Below are 27,581 nucleotides of genomic sequence, written 5' to 3'. Positions count from 1 at the left end.
TGCTTATTTTCATCCAGTGAAGAGAGATGTAACATTAGAACAATGAAAGAACTTGTACCTTCATATCCAATGGACTTTGATTAGACATGAGAACGAATCAGGATATTCATTAAATATCCCTGGTTTGTCAGATATTCATTGCTTCATATTCTTGGGGTCCAGAGACCCCAACGAATATGAAGCGATCAATATAGCCATTTTATATTCGTCCCTTTGTTCCCTATCTGCTTATGCCCCAATGGATCAGCTGTTCCTCGGGAGCATAAGCAGAGATGAGTTTTCCCTTCAAGCAACTTTCTAATCCCATCCCCAGGACTGGGGGATGCCTTATTTCCCATTTCTTCCTCTTCCTATGCCGGCACGGCATAAGAAGAGGAGGGAAGGGATGAAAGAGGGATCAAAGGGATCCCACAGCTACTGTGGAATTGCTTTGATCCTTTCCCCCCTCCTCTTGCTAAGCCCCACAGAGTTTTGCAAGAGGAGGGGGAAAGCAGGGATCAAAAGCACTGCAGGATCGCTTTGATTGCTGCTTTCCCCCTCCTCTTGCCAAGCCCCGCCAGGCTTAGCAAGAGGAGGGGGAAAGCAGCGATTCAAGCGATCCTGCAGTGCTTTGATCCATGCTTCCCCTCCTTGCCAAACCCTGTGGGGCATAGCAAGAGGATGGGGGGAAAATGACCTTGCAAATTGATTTATTGTTTGTCGGGTCACAGGGGGGCAATTTGTGGGTTGTCAATTTTGATGACCCACGAAGCAAGACAAAGTGCCACTTTGACACTTCATCCCCGTCTCTAACTTTAATACAATTGACATACGTAGCTGTCTGATCTCATACTGAAATTAACCCTATGAGGGGAAAATGTCAACTCTGATGGACCTCCCCGAGACTTGGACTATCAAAGGCTAAATTATATAGTGAATTATATAGTGATCTGATACAGTGATCTGAGGACTTCGTTCAATTGTCATACATTTGACCTTGACAAACCTGTAGTACTTATTCACTTCTTTTGTAGGTTAATTTTTAGGCTATATTTAAGCCAAACTCTTGGTGACTTTGTACATAACTCTTCCTCGGGAGCATAAACAGAGAGGGGTTTTCCCTTCAGGTTGGGCTTAAATATAGCACCAGAGGAGCGAAATCTTCATAGCTGGAATGTGTCTATTCTGCGGAGTTCTACTACTTTAATACTACTTTGATTGCCCTGACTTGATTCTGTGGAATCCTGGAATTTAAAATTCACTGCTACAAAGCTCTATTACACTCCCTTGAACTATATAACTCAAGAAGAAGATATCAGTGGTTTGGGTTAACCCCACAAGGTTTGTAGAAGAACTAAACCAAACCAACATTTTCAGGGGGGTTGGGGGTATGAACAGACAGTAAAGAGACACAAAACCACAAAAGAGCTTATTAAGAACTGAATATGCTCAGAGCCTATAAAATATACTAAATAGAAGGTTGGGATAATGAAGTGACTGGAGAAGGAGGGTGGAGGAAGAGATCCAAATATTTAAAAGACTTAGAGACAATTGTTTACCAGCTTGGGTAGATTGTTTCTTGGTGCACCCAAAAAAGTTGTTTTTAAAATGTCCTCTCAGATGAAGAGAGAACTGCTCATAGAAATTAATGGTGAAGTCACTGGTGCATACTCGAAAACAGCCTGACTAGGATTGATCATATTCAGTGGGCAGCGCTGTGGGGGGCAGAAAACTGGAGGAGGGGGGATAGAACAGAGTGTCTGGAAGCCTGAATAGAAGTTATTTGCATACTGCAACCTCTTACGTTGCAGAGCCATGCTTGTAGAGATAGGATTTGTCACAGAAGTGACCACATGCATACAGATTATGATGTTCTCAAGTACTTAGTATTTTCCCCCTTTTCATCTGTCTTTAAACAGGTGTTGAGATGCATTAATAATCTGAACGAGGACCCTGCAATTCATGGATTTATAGTGCAGCTGCCCCTGGATTCCAACAAGCCAATTAACACTGAGAAAATAACCAATGCCGTGGCACCAGACAAGGACGTGGATGGGTAAGTTCTTAACTGTTGTAAGCAGTTCAGTAGCTTCAAAATAAAAACACAGTGACTTTTCTGTACTGTACAGGCAAACTATTGGCAAATAAGCTGGGTAGCTCCACGGGGGCCTTTTTAGCCAGATGTCTGTCGCAAGGCTGAGGGACGTGGTGGCACTGCGGGTTAAACCGCAGAAGCCTCTGTGCTGCAAGGTCAGAAGACCAGCCTTCATAAGATCAAATCCCCGCGATGGAGTGAGCGCCCGTCGCTTGTCCCAGCTCCTACCAACCTAGCCGTTCGAAAGTATGTAAAAATGCGAGTAGATAAATAGGTACCACCTCAGTGGGAAGGTAATGGCATTCCGTGTCTAGTCGCGCTGGCCACATGACCACAGAAACTGTCTAGGGACAAACGCTGGCTCTACGTCTTGGAGACGGGGATGAGCATCGCCCCCTAGAGTCAGACACGTCTGGACTAAATGTCAAGGGGAACCTTGACCTATGTTGTAAGGATGTATTTTAAAATGTATTCCTAATCCCCCATTCTTCATTTGATTGTGTTTCCATTATATTTCTATTGTTCCATTTGATCGTTGACCTCCTTAGAGGACAGTTGTGGGACAAAGGCAGGATAAAGATGGAATAAGATACTGGGGTCTCTGGGAGGAGGCGGGCTTTAGGGGAGAGGGAGGGGCTTACATGCAGATTCCTGTGAGCTGGGGAGGGAGTGGGGCTTCCTCAGACCCCTTACGGGCTGGATGGGGTACCCCTACCAGTTAGAATTGACCTGTAGGCGGGTGGTCCCTTTGTGATACTATAAACCTTCCGGCGAGTGAGCTGAAAATCTTCTAGCTTCGGTCAGGCTCAAGTGAGAAGCGCACAAGCAAGACTTTGGCTTCCGAAGAAGTTTCACATTCTCCTTAGCAGTTGGTCTTGGAAGAGATGTATCTTGCATTGGACTTGTTGGGTTGGGGGTGCAATGGGAGAACTGCAAGTCCCACTGGGTTTTGGCCCCCTTCTTTCTGGTTGCTTTGGAAAATACACTCCCTCCTGAACACTAGGGCTCATGCAGTTAGGTGTTTCTTCATGAAAGGAGACTGATGCATGGGTACTTGAAACAGAGTACAGTTTATTTTTCTTTCATATATTTGTGAATCGCTTTGTTTTTTCTGCTTTTCTTTTCAGCTTGTGTCTGTTAGAGCTTTCAAGCTGGGACTTGTCTCTCTTAATTTCTGAGCCGCTAAGTTTATCGTTTAGCTTTTATCTGTGAATAGGAGGGATAATGATGGGACGATTGCAAAGAGGTATTACCGCAAATCTCTGTAAATGATTTTTCTTGACCTGGGTGTTTATTTCATTTTGGAAGACATTGAGCCCAATGGGAGTTCAGAACCACATCCTAAGGCTCATCTGTGTATCGTACAGGAGCGAGATCGTACAGTCTCCTCCCGGCACAGCTGAATCTGCTGTTTTGTTTTGGATTGTTTCAGCTTGAGCAGCATCAATGCAGGGAAGCTTTCTCGGGGGGACCTTGGTGACTGTTTCATCCCATGTACACCAAAGGGATGCATGGAACTTATCAGGCAAACAGGTGAGCATTGAAAGAACAAGTGCAGTCTGGCATTTATGGAGTCTAAGTCATCCCTGGGGTACATTCCTGGGAAGAATTTTGATTTGGGTACCTGGCAAAGTGATCCTAATATGGTGGAACTTGCCAGGCGAGGATCATGGGGACGCCTCTTATTTTCCTTGCAGAAGATCCCAGGTTCCATCTTTGACATCCCCAGTAGGCTGTCAGTCAGTGTAGGCAGTACTTACAAGAAGCACTTCTAAGTTGTTGGCATAGGAAAAGAAAACTATCAGAACTTCATATCGATCCAATACAGGGTGGGCATCTCTGACGCAAGCCAAACATAATGGGGGTGGACCTTTCCTATTCTCTCCGATGTGCTGCCTTTGTACAGGGTTGTTCTGTTCTTGGCTGTTATGGCTGATAAATGGATAAATAGCTACTGAGTCAGTACACACAATAGCTACTGCACACCTTGACGTGATTGGGCAGGAGTTCCTTTTCCTAGTCTGCCTCAGGCAGCACAACCTCTTGAGCCACCCCATCTCTAGTCCTGTTTGTGTGACTCAGATAGCCACGCCCACAAATCAGGGGGAAACGATTTTTTGCAATTGACCTCCTTAGAAGCATCTGTGAGAGGTGCTTCTCCACTAAAACATCCAGTGACTTGTTTTAGTGCAGGGGGTTCCTTTAGGGGCAGAGATACTGCCTCCGTGGTTTATTTTATTTATTTATTTATTTATTGGACTTATATACCGCCCCATAGCGCTACAAGCACTCTCCGGGCGGTTTACAAGTTTTAATTATACAGGCTACACATTGCCCCCCCAGCGAGCTGGGTACTCATTTTACCGACCTCGGAAGGATGGAAGGCTGAGTCAACCTTGAGCCGGCTACCTGGGATTTGAACCCCAGGTCGTGAGCACAGGTTTAGCTGCCTCCTGCTCTGAAATTGGGGGGAAATTCAGGTTTTCTCTGATTTCAGGAGAAAGCAGAAAAAGACGTTTTCGGTAAAGATGTGGGCAGCAGTAGGTGTTGGGTGGTATCAAAAATTAACCTAGAGACTTGTTTTCAAATGCCAACCTCCGTTTCACTGTAACTCCAGCAGGACCCCCATTTCTGCTGGGGATTGGTTCCAAGCCCGACCATGGATACGGAAAACTGCATAATGGCCAGACAGACAGACAGACGGATAGATAGATAGATAGATAGAGAGAGAGAGAGAGAGAGAGATAGATAGATAGATAGATAGATAGCATGGTAAAAGGGGAAAAATCATTTTTATATGCATCACTAGAAATGTAATTTCTAGTAATGCATATAAAAATATTTTTCCCTTTTTCTAGCCACTAGAGGGCACCAGAGACAATGCTGTGCATTCTTCACTAATAAATATTTGTAGCATGGTCTCTGGCTCCTCTAGTGGACAGTTCTGGTAATACATGTAAAATACATTTTTAATGGATTTTTTCTTTTAATAGTTTTCATAGATTCAGACTATTACCTCGCAAGACGATTACCCTGCAAAACCTTGCTATAGCAATCGCAAAACGATGTTTCCTATGGGGGAATTTCACTGGACGATGATTTGGTCCATGCTTCGTGCCCATCCCCAAAGGCTGGGATCAGAACTTGGAAATTTTACTTTTGGAGTAGCAGTGGGGCTACAAGTTCCAGAATCCATTCTGGGACTTACAGCCCCAAAGGGTACCTTTTGATAGTCTGAGTTGTAAGCAAAGAAGAGATTGGGATACAGAAATATTGCAGCTCCGAATGTGCACATTGTTTTTGAGCCTTGGATGCTTCAATCTGAGTTTTGTTTTTCAGGCATTCAGGTGGCAGGCAAAAGGGCCGTGGTGATTGGGCGGAGCAAAATAGTGGGGGCCCCTATGCACGATCTCCTCCTCTGGAACCATGCCACGGTGACCACATGCCATTCCAAGACTGCATCATTGGCAGAGGAGGTAAGGATGGAGGACTTAATTTCTGTTTTCTTTAACTTCTGCCATGGTCTTCTGGCCATCAGAGTGCCGTTTTCCTGGTGCTGGCTTGTTTTTTTTTTAAATACAGAATATCTCCTTTTGAATGGATTGTTTCAAAGGAAAACAGGTGGCGTGCTGTGAACAGTGGTCCATCTCAATGGACTCAATATTAGCCAAGGTTTTTTAGGCCACTACCAAATATTAAACACCACAGTCATTATACTGTGCCTACGTTATCTTCCAGCTATATTTCCCTCCTCACTAGATCCATCTAAGCTCAAAGTTAACCAGAGAGCCTGAACTCATATCTGTTGCTCTTGCTGTTATCTATTATTGCCTGAGGTATTTCTCCCACCCTCGCCACTGTTTACAAAACCTCCTAGAAAGGAAGTGAATATCAAACCGGGGTTTTAAAAATCATTAGGTAAAGGTAAAGGTTCCCCTTGACAATTTTTGTCCAGTCGTGTTCGACTCTAGTGGGCGGTGCTCATCCCCGTTTCCAAGCCATAGAGCCAGCGTTTTTGTCCGAAGACAATCTTCCAGATGTAAAATGTCACTCTTCTTAATTTTGGCTATGTATAATTTAACTGTCAAGCTGTTTCTGCTGTTTCTGTTCTGTGCCAGGTATTCCTATACCCTTTTACAGTACAAAGCTTCAACGGAAAAGAATATCCAACAGAAAATCATCAGCTGGCTGTGAAATACGCATTTCACTGAAACAATTTCCAATCGCTGTCTCTATGATTTCGGTGCCATGTATAAACATTTGCCATGCAATTTCGCTTTTATGTCTGAGGAAGTGGATTTCATTCACTCAGTAGTTCACGTTAGAGATTGGAGATTTGTCTTCAATAGACGGAGACGAATCCTGCCGGCATAGGTGGCTGGCCTGATTAACTTCTACCCCCTGAACCCACCAGTCCACTTACTGTACAGTGCATGCCCTGCATGGCCTGCATTATTGTCAGCATAGAAATCACGGCAGTAGCCCGGTTGCCGCAGCCCCGCCTCCCTGCTCGCCTGGCCACTCTGGCAAGGGTGTGGGATGTCTTCTCGCTCAGCTGTAGAGTAGCCAGGCAAGCAGGGAGGCGGGGCTGCAGCAGTCACGCTGCGGCCATGATTGGCGCTCTGATGATGATCCTGGCCATGCGCGTTGGTTGCTAAGTGGACCGGCGGTTTCTGGGGTGGGGGGTGAGACGTAACTGTGCCAGCTGTCTTTGCCAGTGGGATTCATCTTAGATGAAGACGAATCTCCCATCTCTGGTTCCCTTTAAAATAGGATTCCCCCTACTGCGGGATCAGTATCTTCGGATTCACTTATCCACTGGCTGAAAAAAACTCAATTAAAAACCCCAGAAATACCTATTTATATGTATTTCTAGAGTATATTTACCAGAACAGGCAACCACAGGGAGCTGGAGACCATGCAGTGTATAACATTTGATACTTCTGTGTTTTCTAGCATCCAGGGGGTGGAGGAGGTGGAACCACTTCCCCACAGTCCTACAGTGTAATAGTTAAACTTTAAGGTACCACAATAGTTTTTAAATTTTTTAATTTTACTTCTGATTTTTAATCCTATCTAAGCTGTTTGTGAGCAGCTCCTTCTCCGACTGTTCAGAAATGAAACAATGCCAACGGCAGCAAACTACTGTCCCCACGGATGGATTTGGACTAAACTGATTGTAGGCTGGCATTCTGCCAAAGGGACCTTAGGAACCCACAGACTGAAATGATAACCCTAGAGAAGACCGAACTTTAGCTGGATCAAAAAAAAGGAGTTTTGGGGTGTCCAACTCCACCTCTGAGAAGGAAGCTCGTCACCACTCACGACAGCAGGTGTAACATGCCTTGGCTGACTAACAGTTAATCAACATGGCTGAATATGTCAATAGTTCTGTTAATCTAGGGGAAGTCTTCAAAAGCTTCTTTCTCCCCCTTACATTAAAAAAAAAATACAGAGAGGACCTACTTTTGCATCCTCTGGTTTGATTTTTTTGCAGGTCAGCAAAGCGGATATCCTGGTGGTTGCAGCAGGAAAAGCCGAGATGGTGAAAGGCGAATGGATTAAACCCGGTGCAGTAGTGATTGACTGTGGAATCAACCACGTACCAGGTAATATTGAAAAGTGGCTTTCCAAATATATATATATATAACATGTGCTGGGCAAAGAGCAAGGTGACATGGACAGTATACCTTATTAGTATTTTCCAAGAATACCCTTAGGTCAGATCTGAGCATTTCCAAGAAGCTCTCCCAGTTCTTTTATGTTCACAACAACCCTGTGATATAGTCCAGTGTTGAGAATGGGTGACTGGTGCAAGGCTTTCAAAGTAGAGTACTGAAAAGTGGTTTACCATTCTCTTTTTCTGGGGGTGCTCTAAGACTGTACAGCACCCCCAGTGCTTTAAGATTGTGCAGCTTACTCAAAGTCACCCAGGCTGGCTCTTCTCCCAGAAAGAAGGCTCCATGGGGGGAATCGAACTCTCAGTTTCTGGCTCTGCAGCTGGATACCTAAACCACTGAGCTACCCAGCCAGCTAAAGCCATGTGTAGTAGATTGCAAAAATGGCAACTCTGTTCAGATATCTGGGCAGAAAAGGATGCTAAAATGAGAGTGATAATGCTTTGGCATATACAGTGGTGCCTCTCTTAGCAATGTTAATTCGTTCCGCAAAAATCGCTGCAGAACTAAAACGTCGCTATGCGATATTAAAAAGCCCATAGAAACGCATTGAAACCCCTTCAGTGCATTCCTATGGGCTTAAAACTCACCGTTGAGCAAAGATCCTCCATAGTGCTGCCATTTTCGGTGCCTCTAAAGCGAGGAATCCGTCCCAAAAAACAGCGGGCGGCCATGTTTTTTCCCCGGTGGCCATTTTGAAACCGCCAATCAGCTGTGCGAAAATGGGGGCTTTGCCATGATCGCTTCCCTGCGATCATCGCAAAGCGAAAATACCCCATAGGGAACATCACAAAGCGATCGCTTTTGCGATCGCAAAAAGTCCATCGCAAAGCGATTTTGTGGCTAAACGGAGCGATCACTATGCGAGGCACCACTGTACTTTATCTTCAGTGTTGATATAGAGTCAGCATTCCCAGGCTTGATACTTGATATTATACTGTTTAGTATAATAATGTCATTTGCCACACATCCCTCAAAATATCCTTATCCTCTCTAAACTTATCTCTAAACCTCACAGTAGGGTCTCTCTCTCTCTCTCTGTATGTGTAGGTAGGCGTAGATTTTCTGATAAATGGTGCACAGTTGTACTCCCTCTAAGCCTTTCCCAGTGGCTTGATCATGCATGGATAATTAAGACCTATTAGCTTTCAAAAGACCATTGTTGGTAGAGATTAAAACCACTGGAACAGTTTTGTTGTATTGATCAGCTTCCTTCCTTCCTTCCTTCCTTCCTTCCTTCCTTCCTTCCTTCCTTCCTTCCTTCCTTCCTTCCTTCCTTCCTTCCTTCCTTCCTTCCTTCCTTCCTTCCTTCCTTCCTTCCTTCCCTCCTTCCTTCCTTCCTTCCTTCCTTCCTTCCTTCCTTCCTTCCTTCCTTCCTTCCTTCCTTTCTTTCTTTCTTTCTTTCTTTCTTTCTTTCGGTAAAGAGTGGATACAGTATCTAATTTTTAACAGTAGCCTGCTCTGGCATTCTCTACTCAGAACACTATGGGGGAGAGAAAATATCTGCATTTTTCAAATTTCCTTTAGAGGCTGGATATAATAACTGCCACGAATGCCTACCCTTCTGATTTACTGCCACACCGCTAATTACTTCCCTCACACTCTGTTCGGGGTGTTGGGAGTGTTTTCCCCTCATGCCTACAGACTCAAAGTTCTGTGCTGTGCATCGTCATTTGGCCAGGTTTTGGATGAAATCACTGCCTTGTTGACATCTCAAAGAACTGAATTGCTAAGAGACTGTATATTGCGCGCTGTTGTCTGTTTGATCACCAGGCTTCTCTCTCCTTCCCACCACCCCAAGCTCTTCACTTTAAGAATCTTGCTCTGAGGTTCTTAAATAAGAGGATTACTCACACCTGTCAAGCTGTTGCCATCCTCCCACATCTTGCGCTTCCGTGAAAATTGCCGTTATACGTGATCAGTCTTTTATTGCAATTATCTAATGGAAGCTTTTTTTAAAAGAAGAAATGAAAACCTACGCCCATAGCTCTGTCATTTTATTATATTTTGGTGACAGTTAAGAACGTTGTTAAGAACTGAACACGGGACAGTTTGGGGATGGCTCCATGCATACGGGTTGCCGTGAGTTGGGAGCGACTTGATGGTGTGTCACCACAACAAAAGAACATTCGGACAAACGCTAGCTCTATGGGTTGGAAACGGAGATGAGCACCGCCTCCTAGAGTCGGACACGACTGGACAAATTGTCAAGGGGAACCTTTACCTTTTATATATATTGTATATATTACGAGCATCCTGAAAAATCCTACTAGGTCTTATTTTCAGGTTAGGTCTTATTTTTGGGGAAACAGAGTAGGAAGGGTGGGCATCTCATTTTGTCAAAGCACCAAGGGGGAAAAAGTTCGGCTCCTTGCACAGCTTCGGCAAAATGGGATCTTGAAACCGAGTCATAAACCGAACCACGTTACCAGCCCAGTTCGTCCGTTTTTCAGGTTTGTGGTTCAGTTCATGCTCATCTCGACTTCAGATGCATCTGAAAAAAATTGTCTGTCTCCACAAAAGCTGATGGCAAGTAAAAGATGCTAGACTGTAAGCTGCATTTTTAAGTTTTGGCACAACCTGCTACAGGCCTATATTTCTGGAAATTCTAGCATTCTACAGTTGACTTGTCCTGACTTCAGGAATTGAGATTTTACATAAGGTTGTTTGGGGGGGAGAGGGAGGGGGTGTCTTTTGTTTATTTATTTAATGAATGCTGAGAAGGCTGTAGATACCCTGGGCATTTCATGGACATGGAAATGGTAGGATCCAGTTTAGATTGTCCCTGGACACAACCTTTGTAGCTTTGAACAAACTTTTAGACTCACTGGCAGAGCAGTGCTGGCTCCGTGGCATTCTTCTTGGCGTGCCGTCTTCTCTCCTCCTCCTCCTTTAAGGAAGCCCAAGTGTCTTGCTCCCTGACAAGGGCTTAGGAAAAATTTGAGCACCAGCCTCCCCCCGACATTGAGATGTGTGTCAAACGTTGAACAAAGCCTGCTGTTCGAGAAAGCCCTGAGCGTCTTCAGAAGGATTTCGACTGCCCTCCAGTCTGAGTAAATAGTGTTTATTCATCACCTTATTAACAATAAACATCTAGAGTGGCAAAATCTGAAGGAGGAAGAGAAACTGCGTGGCCTGAAGGGTATTAGTGTAGCCGAGAGACTGTTGTTTATGGGTCCCCCGCCCCCTTTTCTTGCTAAAAGATAATCTTCAGGCACTTTGTACTTCCACTTTTTATTGATGGCGCTGCTGTGGTTCTTGTCTCTCCCTCCTTATCTCTCTTTTGCAGACAGTACAAAGCCCAGTGGGAAAAGGGTAGTTGGGGACGTGGCTTATAGCGCAGCAAAGGAGAGAGCAGCTTTTATCACCCCGGTGCCTGGTGGCGTTGGACCAATGACCGTCGCCATGCTGATGCAGGTTGGTATGTTGTTTATGGAAGGCAGGGAGAGAAAAAACCCTATTTAACATCCGTGAAAGAGTTAAAGTAGTAAACATGTAAAGGAAGGCATGTTCTCAGTCCTAGTTAACGATGTATATATAGAACTAAATTGGAAGAGGGAGGGGTGATCTTTGTTCTTCAACCCATGAGAATTTCAGGGTTCTTGATCATGTGAAGATGCACCACAGCAGCAAAGCAAAATTAAGAAAATCAAGGATAATAGAGCTCAACCTATTGACAGGACAAGGTTAAGAACAAACTAAGTGAAGCAGAAGCAACAAAAAGAGTTGTCCCTTTCAAAAGCCCATCAAAGCAACTGGAGCTTAGCAAGGTGTTTCTGAAAGGAAATCAGACTGGTCTTCCTAGAGAAGAATCCCAGTGCAATTGGTGTCACCACGGAAAAGGCCCTGCTCCTTATGCCCATCAACCCAACTTCAGAATCGGTCAATTCTGTAAATTTGCAAGTATACTGTATTTCGAAAACTGTCTTTTGGGAGTGGGGATCATGGGAGACTGCGAGGTATGTGTCAGGCCACGAGACAAAACAGTATAGAAGTGGTTGTTCTGGGTTTTTCGGGCTCTTTGGCCATGTTCTGAAGGTTGTTCTTCCTGACGTTTCGCCAGTCTCTGTGGCCGGCATCTTCAGAGGACAGCAGCCTGTGCTCAGGCTGTCCTCTGAAGATGCCGGCCACAGAGACTGGTGAAACGTCAGGAAGAACAACCTTCAGAACACGGCCAAAGAGCCCGAAAAACCCACAACAACCATTAGATCCCGGCCATGAAAGCCTTCACGAATAGAAAGTATAGAAGTGTATTGACTAACTTATTGGGCCATGTTCTGTATTATCTGTTTAGAGCACAGTGGAAAGCGCTCAACGTTTTCTAGAGAAATATCAGCCTGGCAAGTGGAATATTCAGTATAACCAGCTCAGCCCTAGAACTCCTGTTCCAACGTAAGTAACAAGTAGTCCGGAAAGAATGTGGCTTGAAATCTAGTGTTAAAAATAACTCTGCCCTGATTTTTTGCTTTACTTTATCAGAGTGTATGTCTTCAAGGCACAAATATGGTCACACTGTTTTGAAATCTTGTGTCGCTAAGTTAATTCTGACTTACGGCAACCCTTTACAGGTTTTCAAGGTAGGCCCCTTCTTCTTGGGGCGTCCTGGGACTGTGCAGCTTGCCCAAGGCCACACAGACTAGCTTTTCCCTTATGAGGCACAGCGGGGAACCAAACTCCCAACCTCTGGCTCCACAGCCAGATAACGACTGAGTTCTCCAGCCATCAGAGAAAGCAGGATATTCATTTACATACTGTGGTTTATGGTGGCAGAACTATGATGCAAATCATGCCCCAGTGGGAGCAGTCACAAGCCTAAAGAATTCTGGCCTTTCATGACGAATCAGAATTGTGACATGTCATGGTGGCTGAATGGGCCCATCACAAAGATTATTTTTGAAACAAATGAATTTTCTAAAAAAATTATACTTTTTAAAAAGAAGCTATAAGAATGTATATATTATAGTTTTTAATTTTAATCAATTTGTTTTAAAGAATTTGTTTGTTTGTTTCTTTGTTTTTATATGTTGCCTTTTTGTTGTTTATTCGTTAAGTTGTGTCCGACTCTTCATGACCCCATGGACCAGAGCACACCAGGCCCTCCTGTCTTCCATTGCCTCCTGGAGTTGGGTCAAATTCATGTTGGTCGCTTCGATGATACTATCCAACCATCTCATCTTCTGTTGTCCCCTTCTCCTCTTGCCTTCACACTTTCCCAACATCAGGGTCTTTTCCAGGGAGTCTTCTCTTCTCATGAGGTGGCCAAATTATTGGAGCCTCAGCTTCAGGATTTGTTCTTCCAGTGAGCACTCAGGGTTGATTTTCTTCACAATGGATAGGTTTGTTCTCCTTGCAGTCCAGGGAACTCTCAAGAGTTTCCTCCAGCACCACAATTCAAAAGCATCAATTCTTTGGCAGTCAGCCTTCTTGATGGTCCAGCTCTCACTTCCATACATTGCTACAGGAAAAACAATAGCATTGACTTTGCGGACCTTTTTCGGCAAGGTAATGTCTCTGCTTTTTAAATGCTGCCTAGATTTGTCATCACTTTCCTCCCAAGAAGTAGGCGTCTTTTAATTTCATGGCTGTTGTCACCACCTGCAGTGATCATGGAGTACAAGAAAGTAAAATCTGTCACTGCCTCCATATCTTCTCTTTTTATTTGCCAGGAGGTGATGGCCATGATCTTCAGGGGTTTTTTATGTTGAACTTCAGACCATTTTGGGCACTCACCTCTTTCATCCTCATTAAGAGGTTCCTTAATTCCTCCTCACTTTCTGCCATCAGAATTATATCATCTACATATCTGAGGTTGCTGATATTTCTTCTGGCAATCTTAATTCCGGTTTGGGATTCATCCAGTCCAGCCTTTTGCATGATGTATTCTGCATATAGGTTGAATAAGGATTGTATCCCATATACAGCTTCGTCATACTCCTTTCCCAATTTTGAGCCAAGTAATTGTTCCATATCCAGTTCCACTGTGTGCTCATAAGAGATTTGGTTTAGGTTGCACCTGACTAGCCCAGTGGTTTTTCCTACAGTACTTTCTTCAGTTTAAGCTTGAGTTTTGCTATAAGAAGCTGATGATCAGAGCCACCATCAGCTTCAGGTCTTGTTTTCACTGACTATATAGAGCTTCTCCATCTTTGGCTGCAAAGAACATAATCAGATTTCAGTATTGCCTGTCTGGTGATCCCCATGTGTAGAGTTGCCTCTTGTGTTGTTGGAAAAGAGTGTTTGTGATGACCAGCTTGTTCTCTTGACAAAACTCTATTAGCCTTTGCCCTGCTTCCTTTTGAACTCCTAGGCTAAACTTACCTGTTGTCCCTTTTATCTCTTGACTCCCTACTTTAGCATTCCAGTCCCCTATAATGAAAAGAACATCTTTCTTTGGTGTCAGTTCTAGAAGGTGTTGTAAGTCTTTGTAGAATTGGTCAATTTTGGCCTCTTCAGCATCGGTGGTTGGTGCATAAACTTGGAGTACTGTGATGTTGAAATGTCTGCCTTGGATTCGTATTGAAATCATACTCTCATTTTTGAGATTGTATCCCATTACAGCTTTCCCCACTCTTTTGTTGACTATGAGGGCTACTCCATTTCTTTTACAGGATTCTTCCCCACAGTAGTAGATACGGAAATCGTCTGAACTGAATTCGCCCATTCCCGTCCATTTTAGTTCACTGACGCCCAGGATGTCAATGTGTATTCTTCCCATCTCCTGTTTGACCACATCCAGCTTACCAAGATTCATAGATCTTACATTCCAGGTTCCTATGCAGTATTTTTCTTTGCAGCTTTGGACTTTCCTTTCACTTTCAGGCCCGTCCACAGCTTTTGGCTTTGGCCCAACCACTTCATTAGCTCTGGAGCTACTTGTCCTCCGCTCTTCCTCAGTAGCATGTTGGACGCCTTCTGACCTGAGGAGGTCTTCTTCCAGCGTCATATCTTTTAGCCTTTTGTTTCTGTCCATGGAGTTTTCTTGGTAAAGATACTGGAATGGCTTGCCAGCTTCTGCTCCAGGGGGATCGTGTTTAGTCGGAACTCTCCACTATGTCCTGTCCATCTTGGGTGTCCCTGCACGGCATAGCCCATAGCTTCTCTGAGTTACTCAAGCCCCTTCACCATGACAAGGCAGCAATCCGTGAAGGGGGATATGCTGCCTCAAGTCACCACAAGGCAGGATAAAAATCAAAATAAATGAAGAAACAAACAAACAAAGAAATAAAATCTTTCCTGCAAGCTTGAAAATCAAACAATAGCACATTGGGTGAGAGGGTTAGGTGCTCCCCCTCTTTCTTTGTCCTAGTTTTCCATTTATTGGGAGCTCTTCAGGTGCAGACGCCTCCCTTCTTCCCCCATTTTTCTTGCTCAGCGTGTACAACCAGGCCTCGGTCTTCGCTCTGGGAATTCTGTTTTCCACACAGCTGAATGTGGTTAAAGGATGCAAAGTCTTTACCTCGCGAGGCATAGAAAACATGTCATTCTTTGGTAAGGCTGTCTTCACTATCTGCACTTTATTATTTATTTATTTATTTTGGTTTTCAGCGACATTGAGATCTCTCGGTCTTGTGTTCCCAAGCCCATTGGTCAGCTGGCGCGAGAAATCGGCTTGTTGTCGGATGAAGTGGAGTTCTTTGGCGAATGCAAGGCCAAAATTTCACTGTCGGCATTGAGGCGCCTCAGAGACCAACCCAATGGCAAATACGTTGTGGTAACAGGGTAGGTTGTCTGGCTAGTTTACGATTGAATAGCTTTTTGATTGGACAGTTTGCCAGTAAAACTTTGTTTCCAGAAGCATTTAATGCCTCACTTTTCCATTTAAAAGCAATTGCCCAAGGCAGTCAATAGTGAATAATTAAAAATATAGCATTTCTGGAGGCAATACATACCAATAAATGGAGAAGGGGGAGGCGAGATTTGAACGTCCCTGTGAGAGAAGAGGAGAGCTGATCAAGACTAAAATGCATCAGGAAGAAACTAATTTCTTACTAACTTTGAATACACGCTTGTCAGAAAAGGAGATTTTTTTAAAAAATTGAACAAAAGGAAAGTACAGCAAGCATCGGGTAACATGATTCATAGACAGGGAGTTCCAAGAGTGAGCAAAGAACAGTCTTGCAAGTCAGAATTGCTCTCAGCCTCTTGGTGAAAAACAAAGAAAAGTTACATCCGTGTACAGCCTTTCCCCTCCTGCAGCAGAAATTATATTGCTTGGTGATAGAATGTCTTGCCATGCAGAAGGTTCTGGGTTTAACCCTTGCATATTCCAGGCAAGGCTGGGAGTGATTCCTGCCTGAGCCCCCGAGAGGTGACAGCCAACTGATCTTGGCAGTGGGCAATTTCCTGTCATGTGGGGGCTGCCCCTGCCACTTTATTTTCCTGGCTTCAAAATAGCCAGTCGTCATCATCTGCTCACCTAGGGGAGCAAACCTGTTACTTAAAGCCAGAACTTAAAACAGGTTTGGAGAAGTGGAATAGCGCAACATTGCCAACTCTACTCATAGGAGGTGCACTGGGGAATCGAACTCCCAGCCTCTGGTTCTGCAACCAGATACCTAAACTACTGAGCTGTCCAGCTGTTCCTTGAGTATCTGTGCATGGGGTATCATGTTAGAAGATGCCTTATTTATAGCCCAGTTGCTTTGTATTAAGGAGATGGAGGTCCTCCAAAATCTATACTTTTTTTCCTTTTCCTTTTTTGAAGTATAACACCCACACCCCTTGGAGAGGGGAAGAGTACCACAACAGTAGGACTTGTTCAAGCCCTGGGAGCCTACCTTGGCCAGAATGCGTTTGCCTGCGTTCGGCAGCCTTCCCAAGGACCTACGTTTGGAATTAAAGGTAAGGAATAAAAAGTCTTCCTACCAAGGGGAACGACTGTGGCTTGGGAGTAGAGCATAACATTTTGCCTGTAGATGTCTCTGTTTCAGTGTCCGGCAACACCACTTAAAAGGTCCAGAGACCAGGCAGACAGAATAAGCCACTATGGACTAAAATCAGTGCTTCCCTGTCTTAAGTCCCCAGATATTCTTGGACTACAACTCCCAGAAATCCTGGCTGGCACAGCTAGCTGTGAAGGTTTCTGGGAGCTTGAGTCCAAGGACCTCTGAGGACCTAAGGTTGGGAACCATTTGACTAGATTTAAAAAATGGTTTTCCATGGTGTGATCCAGTTCTTAATTCCTATATCCCAGCGTCAGGAAAGGATCCAGGAAGCTTCTTCTGCTGACAGGACGTTTTTCTTCAGTGGGGCTCCCTGGGGTGGGGTTGAGGAAGATCGCTCTCATCCCTGGAGCAAATTTTTGAGAGCATAAAGGACTGGAGGGAGAGGGGGATGATAGGCTCCTCGTGCTAGCTCAGGAGTGTTAGCACAACATTGGATTTTGGCTGGGGTGAACAGCTTGGCAAGCTGGGGAGTCAGACGGGAGATGCAAAAATGGTTCCAAATAGCAAAGAATTAAATTTAATGGAAATTCTTGTCAAGGGAAGTTGTTAGGGTTTTGTGCAACACCCTCAATGCTAAAACTATTGTTTCTGGAGGCCTCCAGAAAAAACAACAACCAATAATACATTAGGGGGGTGAAATCTCATTAGGCTTTAGTTCATTACAGTTGGAATAATGGAATAGTCAATTTTTTTCCTGAATTGCACTAGGACTGGGGCCCACCTTCTTGGCCTTGGGGAACTAATGGACCGAAGAGTTGGGTTTAGTTTCAATGGTTCCCTGATACCTTCTGTTTCCATGTATAGGTAGCGCTTAATTTCTGTTCTTATGGAAAAACGTTCACCCAGGTCCCCTCTGATCATGCAGCAGGAAGCAGTTTTGCCCTTTTAATTTTGCTGATTTCTGGCAGCCGTTACCGAGGGAGTCGTACAAGTTAAACAGACATGGGCAGGTTAAAGTATATATACACACCATTGGAAAAAAAAGCACGATTGCAGAAAAAAAAAAATAGCACCATCGCAGAATTCTGGGAAGACAGTTCCACCTATTAGTCACAGTTTAGCTTAAAGTTTTCATATCATATAGTATCACTTGTGCAGATATGGAAAAATATGTCATCTGCTTTCATCAGTGTTAATAGGATACGGGAAATTTTCGAGGGAAATCTTAGAGTGTGGCTGATCCCCATTAAGGAAGGCTGGTTTATTTTAAAGTGTTGAACTGCTAAGGATTCTCAGTGCAGAGCTTAGAACATTCCCTAGGGAACGGTGAGACAACCCAAGCTTTCTCACAAGAAGATAGAAAACATCCTTTATATTTACTGTTGCTTTATAGGTGGTGCTGCTGGAGGTGGCTATTCTCAAGTGATTCCTATGGAAGAGGTAATGCTATCCCTAAACCAGATGCAATTCCTGCTGTGTAAAAGATTGATCCTGAATGCTTCTGTTCCATGCACTGGCCTCTTGTTCCAAAATAATCTCTTGTTCCTTGACCTCGCATTCTACATACGTCGCACAGGCTTACAGTTCCCTTTGTGACCGGCCAGCCATGGCTGTGAGTTGTAGTGTAGCAATATGTGGATGGTGTCAGGTTGGAAGGAAGCTGTTCCAGAATACCAGAATCTCATTCTACAGTGCATGGAGCCTCTGTGCTCTGCTTGTGCCCAGTAGCTCCCCGTTTTTATATGCATACCGTCAGGGATGGGCAAACCCATCCAATTTCTGTATGTCAGTTTCTCATGTATTTAATTGTAAGTCCATTGGCCTCATTTATTTTTGCAAGCAGTTTCCCCTACTCTTTTAATTTTTGCATGCCACTTTTGAGCCCAGAACAGTGCCGCAAGAATGCAGGAAGGGTGCCGTCTGAAGCAGAACGGTCTTCCAGTTTGCATATTAATTTGGGACAGAAATTGGAAAAGAGGCCAGGGCAAAGCCGATGGGGAGAAGAGTGAGTTCTTACCAGTTGGGACATTTTCTCTAGCAAGCCTCTACAGCCCACCTTGTTCTGTTATGCCTGCTCCATCATTGTACTTTCATTCATGCAAAGCACAGCACAAGATTGTGCACCTTCCACTTCGGAGCAAGTAACATATTCCAAGAGAATAGTTTCCATGCGTGCAACAGGTTCCTGGGTTTTAAATAGCTTTTTGATTGGTCTGCTCGCCAGTTGAAGGTTACAGCGCAAAACGTCTGCAGCCGATACACATTAAGGCCACATCTCTGTCCTCGGTGGACGTTTGATCCGATTCATCAGATCGTTTGTTGAAATGGTTACCTTGTCAGACAGCTCATGCATTTGAAAGCAAGCTGGAGGTGGCGTCTCTTAAGCTGGAGAGAGGTTGGAGTGGGAGAGGAAGGGGTTTTTTGTGTGTGTGTGAAGCTTGTTTTCCAGGAAGTTTTGCTAAAGGATGTCTGTGCAGGGGGTCTTTTAGACAAAGTGCTTGTCTCTCACGTATCACAAATCAATTTTCTATCTTCAGGAACCCTGCGCTTTGTATATTTCTCTGTGCTTCTAAGTCATGTTCTGAGACCAAGGTTCCCCCCCCCCAAGATGTGTGCCTGCACACAAGACTCTTCCCCGCTCCATTTAGGGCTTTTCCTCCTCCTCCTCCATGCACCCGTTATGACCGTTTTCAGACCCTTTGGCCCCGGTCAAGTTACATACACCAGGGGCAGAGCCCTGCTCAGCGGGACTGAAATTTATAGGGTTCGTTGTCTGGTACTTTAAAAACATTGGCCAGAGGGACTGTAATGATGGTTGAGATGTTCCCAAACCCACTACCTTTTCTCTCTCTCTTGTCTGCAGTTTAATCTGCATCTTACCGGTGACTTCCATGCTATTACGGCAGCCAATAATCTGGTGGCTGCTGCCATCGATGCCCGGATTTTCCATGAGGCAACACAGACTGATCAGGTAACACAATGCAGCTCCTCGCCCACCCCTGGATGGGTCTTTACGCATCGGGAATTTAACTGAGACGCGTTGGGTCCCCTGCAGCTGCTAACTCTGTCTCTTGCTATTTAAGGCTCTTTATTCTCGCTTGGTCCCTTCAGTCGATGGCACCAGGAAGTTTTCTGACGTCCAGATTCAGAGGTTGCAGGTGAGTTTGCAGCTGCTTTCCTGCAGCCATTCTTTCAAGGACTGTAGGCACGAAGTTGTCCCTCATGCCCCACTTGTCTGTTCTGAATTCTGTTCAAACTACAGAATTTGGTATATGCTACTAGTCTCCCAGTCATACATTCTGTAATGTATGTCAGCAGGTTCAAAATCCTTTTCTATCAGTCAGGTTTTAAAGAAATAGGCCAGGGAAGAAACAGGGTAGGAAACTAATGTTTGTTGGCCCTTTTGCATGTCAAATTCCATTTAAAAAAACTGCCATTTATCTTATTTTTCTGTGTATAAGACGCCACCATGTATAAGACACCCCCCACTTTTCTAATCCAAAATTAAGAAATCTGAGTGGGGCTTAGCACGTGTAGGGGGAAAGGGATAAAAGTGCTGCAGAATCGCTTTGATCCCTGCTTTCCCCTCCACTTTTTTTTGTTCTCTCTGCAGCTTACTTCCGTGTATAAGACGGCCCTCAATTTTTAGTTTAAAGATTTTAGACAAAAGTATAGTCTTATACACGGAAAAATACGGTACTTCACGGGAGGCATTAAAATACTTCAGGGCTGGTTAAAGACAGTTTGCTGCCCAGTGTGAAGAACAAGATGGCTCCCTTTGACTTCCACTTGTGCACAAGTCATGCTGACTGACATTTGAATCTTGTTTCAGTCACAGTGGTGGGATTTTATTCTCCGTTGTGCCCAAAAGCAAAAAAACTAGCTTAGGGGGCATGAGGCAAGGCATATGGTTAACTTCTCCCGCTGTCCACACCTGCCACCTCCCAGCGTTTGCTGCCTGAAGTGATGGCTTCAATTAGCCTAATTGTAGGGCCAGCCCTTCTGACAGTTCCTAGCAGGTTTCAGATTCAGCCTATTCATTTATCATTTATTTATTTAAACTATTTTAACCCATCTTCTCAGAAATAACCCTACATCATTAAAAGGCAATATTTTAAAACTAAACATTGTTCTCTTCCTTTATTTTGCTTCTATAATGATTATTTCAAATAATGAACTTCCTTAAAGACTTGTTTCTTGCAACGGCCTGTGTTCTTATTTCTCTCCCTTCCTCCTCAGAGACTAAATATTAAGAAAACTGACCCGGGGGCTTTGACGAATGATGAGATAAACAAATTTGTGAGATTGGATATTGATCCGGACAGCATAACATGGCAAAGAGGTAATGGAGAAATAAATAACCTGCAGAGTTGGAAATGAGAAATTGTTGAGGAGGGGTTCAAAGGAGGTTGTATTGGCATGTGTGTGGGAACATGGCTAGAAGTTTAGACAGAAGTAAAATTCTTACTAAGCCCTTTCCTGCCTACATCCTCTAAACTGCATCTGTCTACTTGCGGGTCAACATTTGGTTGGGTGACAGGAGGTAAGCTTTTGGAAGGGGACTCTTAGGTGGAGAAGCTGGTGGCTCTGAAGCCAGTGGAGAAGTGAGTCTGCTCCGGGTTTTAGCTTACATTTTGAAAGGTTCATTTGAGTTACTGACGCAAAATTCCAGACAGCTCTTGATGGGCCGGTCCCCCTGGTCAAATCCCCTTTGGTCATCTAGGCTAATGGCCTAGATGGACTCCGTCTCCTCACCATGAGCTTCACAAATTAATTTCTTACTGGGTAAAGAGGAGCTTGCTCTTGGTTTCTCCTGCCTCTATTTCTAAACAGTTTTGTTGGGTCACCTCGAGTGCTTGTATTACAGAAGAGGGTGGAAACCTTCCCCTTGTTCATCATAATTAATTCAGCATTGTTCATTGTTCACTCTAGCCGCCTAGAGTGGCCTTTTAGGCCAGATGGGCGGGGTATAAATTAAATTTAAATAAATAAATAAATAAATAAATAAATAAATAAATAAATAAATAAATAAATAAATAAATAAATAAATAAATAAATAAATAAATTCATTGTTCTCTTCCATGTTCTGTTAATAATTTAAGCCTCCAGGTTAGGCTTGTACAAGAGGAAGACAGCTAACAAGCCTCTTTATTTGGTCAGGATTTGAACCCGTGTTCCCCCCCCAGCCCTTTCCATTTTACATTTTAAAAAAGACAATGTTCACTCATACTTTCAAACTGTACTGATATTTTCTTTTATTTCTAGATGCTTTAAAAGCCCTGATTTATTGACCATTTTGGCAGCTTTGCCTAGAGAGCCATATATTTTAGAAACTATGGATCTTTTTTCCATAAAGGGTGGTAGGTGGTCAGTCTCTGTGGGACCAAAAGCCATATTTCAGGTTTCTTAACAGACTATCAGGCAGGGTGAAAGGCAAGAGTATGGTTTAAAGCTAACTGACATTTTTGGTTTTTATAAAGTTTTTTTCAGTGTAGTGGGTAGGTGCTGTAAAAGTTGTTACAATTGAGGTTTGTTAGTTGAAAAATAAGTTTAAATTTTAGAACGCTTTCACGGCCGGGATCCAATAGTTATTATGGGTTTTCCGGGCTGTGGGTGATTGTGGTGTGTTTTTGTTGTTGGTATATAGTTGTGATAAGGGGGAGAGATGATCTATCACTGTGATTGATGGGTGTCGTTAGCTGGTCTTTTGAGTGCAGTGATCACTGGTCCTTGTCAACGAACTCTATCCAGCCACAAGGGTGGGTGGATAGAGTGCTTATCGCAACAATACACCCACAACAAAAACATGCTGATCACCGTAATCACCCAATCTTCTGAAAAGGACAAAAGCTGATCCCACAGCTCTAAATACTCAACTATCCAACAAACTGCATCAGAGCACAGACAAGAGTTCTGACTCCTGTCCTCTGAAGATCCGGGCCACAGAGACTGGTGAAATGTTAGGAAGAAAAACCTTAAGAAAACCCACAACAACCTTCAGAAGGGAAGTTAATTGAAAGACTGCCCACCCTTTAGTGGTGCTACATTTCTTTCTTTCTTTTTTTTCCAAATCCTTAAGAATAGTTGATGGTGTTGAGAAGTGAAGAGGGTGCTCTGGGACTGTGCAGCTTGCCCAAGGCTACACAGGCCAGCTGTTCTCCCAGGGGGTACAACAGGGAACTGAATTCCCAACCTCTGGCTCTGCAGCTGATACCTAAACCCAGGCAAGTGGGAATAAAATTCCAAAACATTTGGAGGTCCGCCTCTCCCCTGCTCCTGATTCGAACATTTAGAATTGACTGGAAAATTCAAAATTGGGTGGAAGTGCTAATACCCTGGAAGACAAACACAGTTCAAAATGATCTAGATAGGCTTGAGCCCCTGGGCTGAAAACAATTGAGCCCGGATAAGTGCAAAGTACTGCATCCAGGAAAAAGAAAACATTCTCTCCCTGCTTCTCTCTCCTGCAGTGATAGACACAAACGACAGGTTTCTGCGTAAGATTACCATCGGCCAGGCTCCGACTGAGAAGGGGTTAATGCGCACGGTTGGTATCTTTACTCTTTTCCTCCCTCTGAGACTTTTTTACCCTTTTGAAAAAACAGGAAGGCTTTACTCATTCTGCCGTAAAGTTTTTTAAGCCTTAAAACATTTGGTGGTTGTTCAAAAAAAGTCCCCTTGTTGGGGAGTAATTTGGCCATGTTCTATGGTTGGGAGCCCCCCTTTTCCAAAAAAAATTCAATATTTTAATTTCGAAAAATTCACTATAGGGGCCTTTTTAGTTTTTTTTTTTTTTTTTAAAAACACCTTTATTTTTGAGAAATCATATTTAGGAGTTTGTGTGACGGCAAGTGAAGTCCAAATTCTTGAGGTGTCAGTACTTGTATTAATAGAAAATTCCTTTTGACCCTTTTCTCTTTCTCCTCATTCCTCAGGCGCAGTTTGATATCACGGTGGCCAGTGAGATCATGGCAGTCCTGGCTCTCACAACCAGTCTGGAGGACATGAGGCAGCGCCTGAGTAAAATGGTGGTCGCTTCCAGCAAAAAAGGTGTTCCCATTACTACTGAAGATCTGGTGCGTTGGCCCTAATCCTGATCTGAGGAATGAATATGCTCTTGGTCTAAGATTATTGGTTATAGGAGCCTTATGGTTCCAAAACTCCTCTCATGATCAGAGAGTGGCCAAAAAAATAATGGCTGTGCCACTCCGGCTGTAATATTTTGGCCCAAAGGAGACCGAAGCCAGACACTGTCCTGTTAGCTGGTCAGGGAGAGCCCATTTTATGGCATTGGGCAGATGGCCATTTAAGGTGGTCTTCAATGGATGGCAGTGTCAGTTTCATTAGCAGCCCAGCACTCTGCCACCGAAGGGACCCACTCTGCTCTGGCTAACAAGCGGGCCGGCCCTGACACAACCCTGTTGCTTTCAGTTTGGTGATCTGTGGTCCACACCGCTGCGACCTGGAGATGGTGTAGAATGGTCTTCCCTCAGGGTTTCTCACTCCACAAGTCCTGACAGGATTCTGGTTTCTGTATTTAATTAATTCTATATTACTTCACTGGATTGCTCCTTTAGGAAGTCTAAGAGTTCTGAATTGGCCAAAGCCAGCTAGGAGAAGCAAAACTGCAGGTTTTTAAAATCGGCTTATATTTGTCTATATTAGAATGCAAGAGTGATAGTGACCTGGTACGCTCATTTGCCTAAACTTCCTGAGATTATGGGCCATCTCCCCATGGCAGGAGTGTGTTGATCATTGTGCATGCCTCTGCCCAGTTGCTGGCACACCCACCAGTGCCTGCGGGTTGCTAAGATTTGTGTGAAGAAATCAGAGTTGACTGGACATTGCATGATACAGAAAGACATTACGGAAAGGATGATATTAAGGCGACATACTGAGAATTATTTAAAGCAATGATTCCCAGCCGTGGATTCCTAGATGTTCTTGGAGTAAATCTCCCAGAAGCCTTCACCACGAGCGGTGCCAGCTAGGATTTCTGGGAGTTATCGTCCAAGAACATCTGGGGGGACCCAACGTTTGGAATCAGTGATTTAAAGCATACCTGGTCTGTGTTATATTTTAGAGATCCCAAATGTGCACTGTAACTTGGTGCATTTGAATGTCTTGGGTGGACCCCAAAGACTCTAGAGCAGACCTGGGCACAGTTCAGCCCTCCAGATGTTGCTGAACTGCAAATCCCAACACTCCTCACTATTGGCTGTTTGTGCTAGGATGGATGGGAGTTGCAGTTCAGCAACATCTGGAGGGCCACATTTTGCCCAGGTCTGCTCTAGAGCTGGGGCGAAGGACATGTAGCCCTCCAGATGTTGCTGGGGTGCATCTCCCACCAGCCTTAACCAGCAGGAACAGGGGCAAAGTGTGTTGGAAAAGCTGCACAATTACAATATTTGGAGGACCAAATCTTTCCCAGGTTCTTTCATGTTAAGGGTGGGTTGGTGGAAACACCCATGAATGAGTGAAACTGGCTTGTTCCTAATTCCTGGTGGTGCAATTTGGAGTAATGAACATGTGAAACAAATTGATCTCCAAATGTGATCTAGCAGGTGCCCATCTGTATTTACCATCTGTTTCTATATAAAGTCTGGCAGATTGAAAAGTTGGTCAAGCTGGTGAAAAGTGGAATGATGGTTAGCTTATTGGTCTTGAAATGTCGAAAACCTTAAGAAGTGGGTGAGAATGGACCACTCAGGTGACTCTTCCTATCGATTCCCTTAGGGAGTGAGCGGAGCCCTGGCGGTTTTGATGAAAGATGCTATTAAGCCAAACCTCATGCAGACCTTGGAGGTGAGCATGCATTCTAACACTTTTGCCTGAAAATCAGAACAGCGACCCAAATATGATCTGTTTTCAATGTGCTCAAATGTTTTCACATTTTGTGTCCCCCTACCTGTTATCTAAAATTTTGAGAATTTCCGTTTGGAGTCCAGTAATTATGAGCACTACGAAAAAGCCGCTTATTACAGTTGTTGCTGTAAACTGAATTCCTGTTGCTTAGCACAAGAAGATTTGTGACATTCAATCTGTTCCTAGCCAGAAAATAAAGAGAATTGCAGCCGGGGTTATCTCTTTGCCAGCTAGAAATGAACTGAATGTTAGGAGTTTTTGGAGTTGGAAGGTACCTTAAGAGTCATTGAGATCAGCTCCAGGCAGATGCAGGCTATCTGCAGCTGAAGCATCTTTGACAGAGGGCCATCCACCATCTGTTCAAAACTCTCCAATTATGTGGAGGTTGTTCCACTTCCTGACAGCCCTTACTCTCTGGACGTTCTTTCTTAATTTTTCTTAAGACTCAACAGAAGTGCCCTTTCTTATCCTTTGAGCCCATATCAGTTATATACGCGCTATGTTTCTGTCCAACAAGATGCTTCTCTGCATTCTGAAAGGCAGCTTTTGAAAACAAAGATGGTCATTGTGCTATGAATGCCACGGAAGGGAGACCACTTCTAGCTTTCACTGATTGTCTTTCCAGGAATCAGTGGTCTCTGCTCTCCTCTCCAATTAATTTTTTTTTCTTTTTAACAGAGCTGCATTTTTGTCTCCTTCAAAAATGTAAGGTTTTACAGCCTTCTGCATGTTTGAGTCCATTCAAACAAGTTCAGAGAAGGCCGACAAGGATGATCAGGGGTCTGGAAACCAAGCCTTATGAGGAAAGGCTGAAAGAACTGGGCATGTTTCGCCTTGATTAAAAAAGCCTGAAGGGTGATATGATAGCACTTTTAAAATATTTAAAAGGCTGTCATCCACAGGAGGGGCAGGATCTGTTCTCGCTCATCCCAGAGAGCAGGACATGCAACAATGGGCTCAAGTTAAAGAAAGCCAGATTTCAGTTGAATATCAGGAAAAATGTCCTAACTGTTAGAGCAGTACGACAGTGGAACCAGTTAACTTGAGAGTCGGTGAGTGCTCCAACACTGGAGACATTCAAGAAAAACTTAGATAATCACCTGGCAGATCTGCTTTGATGATATTCTGGCATTGAGCAGGGGGTTGGACTTGATGACCTTGTAGGCCCCTTCCAACTTCATTTTTCTATGATTCTGTGAAAACATGCTCCCAAGTAAACGTATAGAGGTTTCTGCCATTCCAGATTGCAAAATGTCCACTTACCTGTCTTTGTATTTCTGTTGTTGCTTTCCTCTCTCAGGGCAACCCAGTGTTCATCCATGCTGGTCCATTTGCCAACATCGCGCATGGGAACTCCTCCATCTTGGCAGACAAGATCGCCCTGAAGCTTGTAGGCAAGGAAGGCTTTGTTGGTAAGTCTTTTTTCCATCATGCTGTCTTCATGGGGTGCACCACCACAAGATGTAGCAAAGGCTGCTGGCTTCAAGTCATTTCTTAAAAAAATAAAAATAAAAATCCCTCCAGTTTGTCACTTTTGGGATATTGGGCTTCTGTATCCATGATAGAAAAGGCCTGGAAATGACCTGATATGGCTGTCTAGTATCATGCGTGCATTGCTAGCTGGAAAAAGGATGGCAAGCTTTACAGGAAAAAAGGGCAGTCTGAATGTTGACAATCCAGTGGCAGCAGTCAAGATGGTCTACAGGATGCCCTCTTGAGCGCACTACTGTTTACAAAGTGGCACCAAGGAAGGGAAAAATCCCGGAAACTGACTTTAAAAAAAAAGAAATCAGTTAATCACTTCCCATGCAAACACAAAGTCAGGCAGTTTTTCAACAAATGTGACTGTCAGTGGTGTTAATTTTCCTCTAGTTGACCAAACCAACAAATTTATTCTTCTCCATTTGTTTTCTGTTTCTCTCCTGCCCTTTTTATTTGTTTCTGTTTCAGGGGGAGCAGCTAGAACAGCAAGACAGGGCAAACCTCAGTTCTGGGGTTCAGACATTAGCAAGAAACCATGGTTCAAATAAGTTGAATTTCACAAACCAAGAACAAGCTATGGCTTCTTACTGTGGTTGG

The 27,581-nt window shown here is 44.0% G+C and overlaps 1 protein-coding gene across 1 annotated transcript in view; it reads left to right on the top strand.

The window, feature by feature from the left end:
• Positions 1-27,581, top strand: part of MTHFD1 (methylenetetrahydrofolate dehydrogenase, cyclohydrolase and formyltetrahydrofolate synthetase 1) — a 65,267-nt gene that overhangs the window by 13,608 nt on the left and 24,078 nt on the right. Inside the window, exons 5-20 of the mRNA XM_072986785.2 lie at positions 1,899-2,035; positions 3,507-3,607; positions 5,414-5,550; positions 7,572-7,683; positions 11,042-11,169; positions 12,047-12,144; positions 15,298-15,471; positions 16,457-16,593; positions 18,031-18,077; positions 19,501-19,608; positions 19,721-19,795; positions 20,877-20,979; positions 23,108-23,184; positions 23,573-23,713; positions 25,374-25,442; positions 26,803-26,914. Coding sequence (XP_072842886.2) covers positions 1,899-2,035; positions 3,507-3,607; positions 5,414-5,550; positions 7,572-7,683; positions 11,042-11,169; positions 12,047-12,144; positions 15,298-15,471; positions 16,457-16,593; positions 18,031-18,077; positions 19,501-19,608; positions 19,721-19,795; positions 20,877-20,979; positions 23,108-23,184; positions 23,573-23,713; positions 25,374-25,442; positions 26,803-26,914 — 1,756 coding nt within the window. The remainder of the gene's footprint in view (positions 1-1,898; positions 2,036-3,506; positions 3,608-5,413; positions 5,551-7,571; positions 7,684-11,041; positions 11,170-12,046; positions 12,145-15,297; positions 15,472-16,456; positions 16,594-18,030; positions 18,078-19,500; positions 19,609-19,720; positions 19,796-20,876; positions 20,980-23,107; positions 23,185-23,572; positions 23,714-25,373; positions 25,443-26,802; positions 26,915-27,581) is intronic.

The sequence above is a fragment of the Pogona vitticeps genome, chromosome 1 (genome assembly GCF_051106095.1).
Source record: "Pogona vitticeps strain Pit_001003342236 chromosome 1, PviZW2.1, whole genome shotgun sequence".
In the NCBI taxonomy this organism is placed as follows: domain Eukaryota; kingdom Metazoa; phylum Chordata; class Lepidosauria; order Squamata; family Agamidae; genus Pogona; species Pogona vitticeps.
The sequence above is the reverse complement of the archived record's forward strand: the minus strand, read 5'-3'. Positions and strand labels throughout refer to the sequence as shown.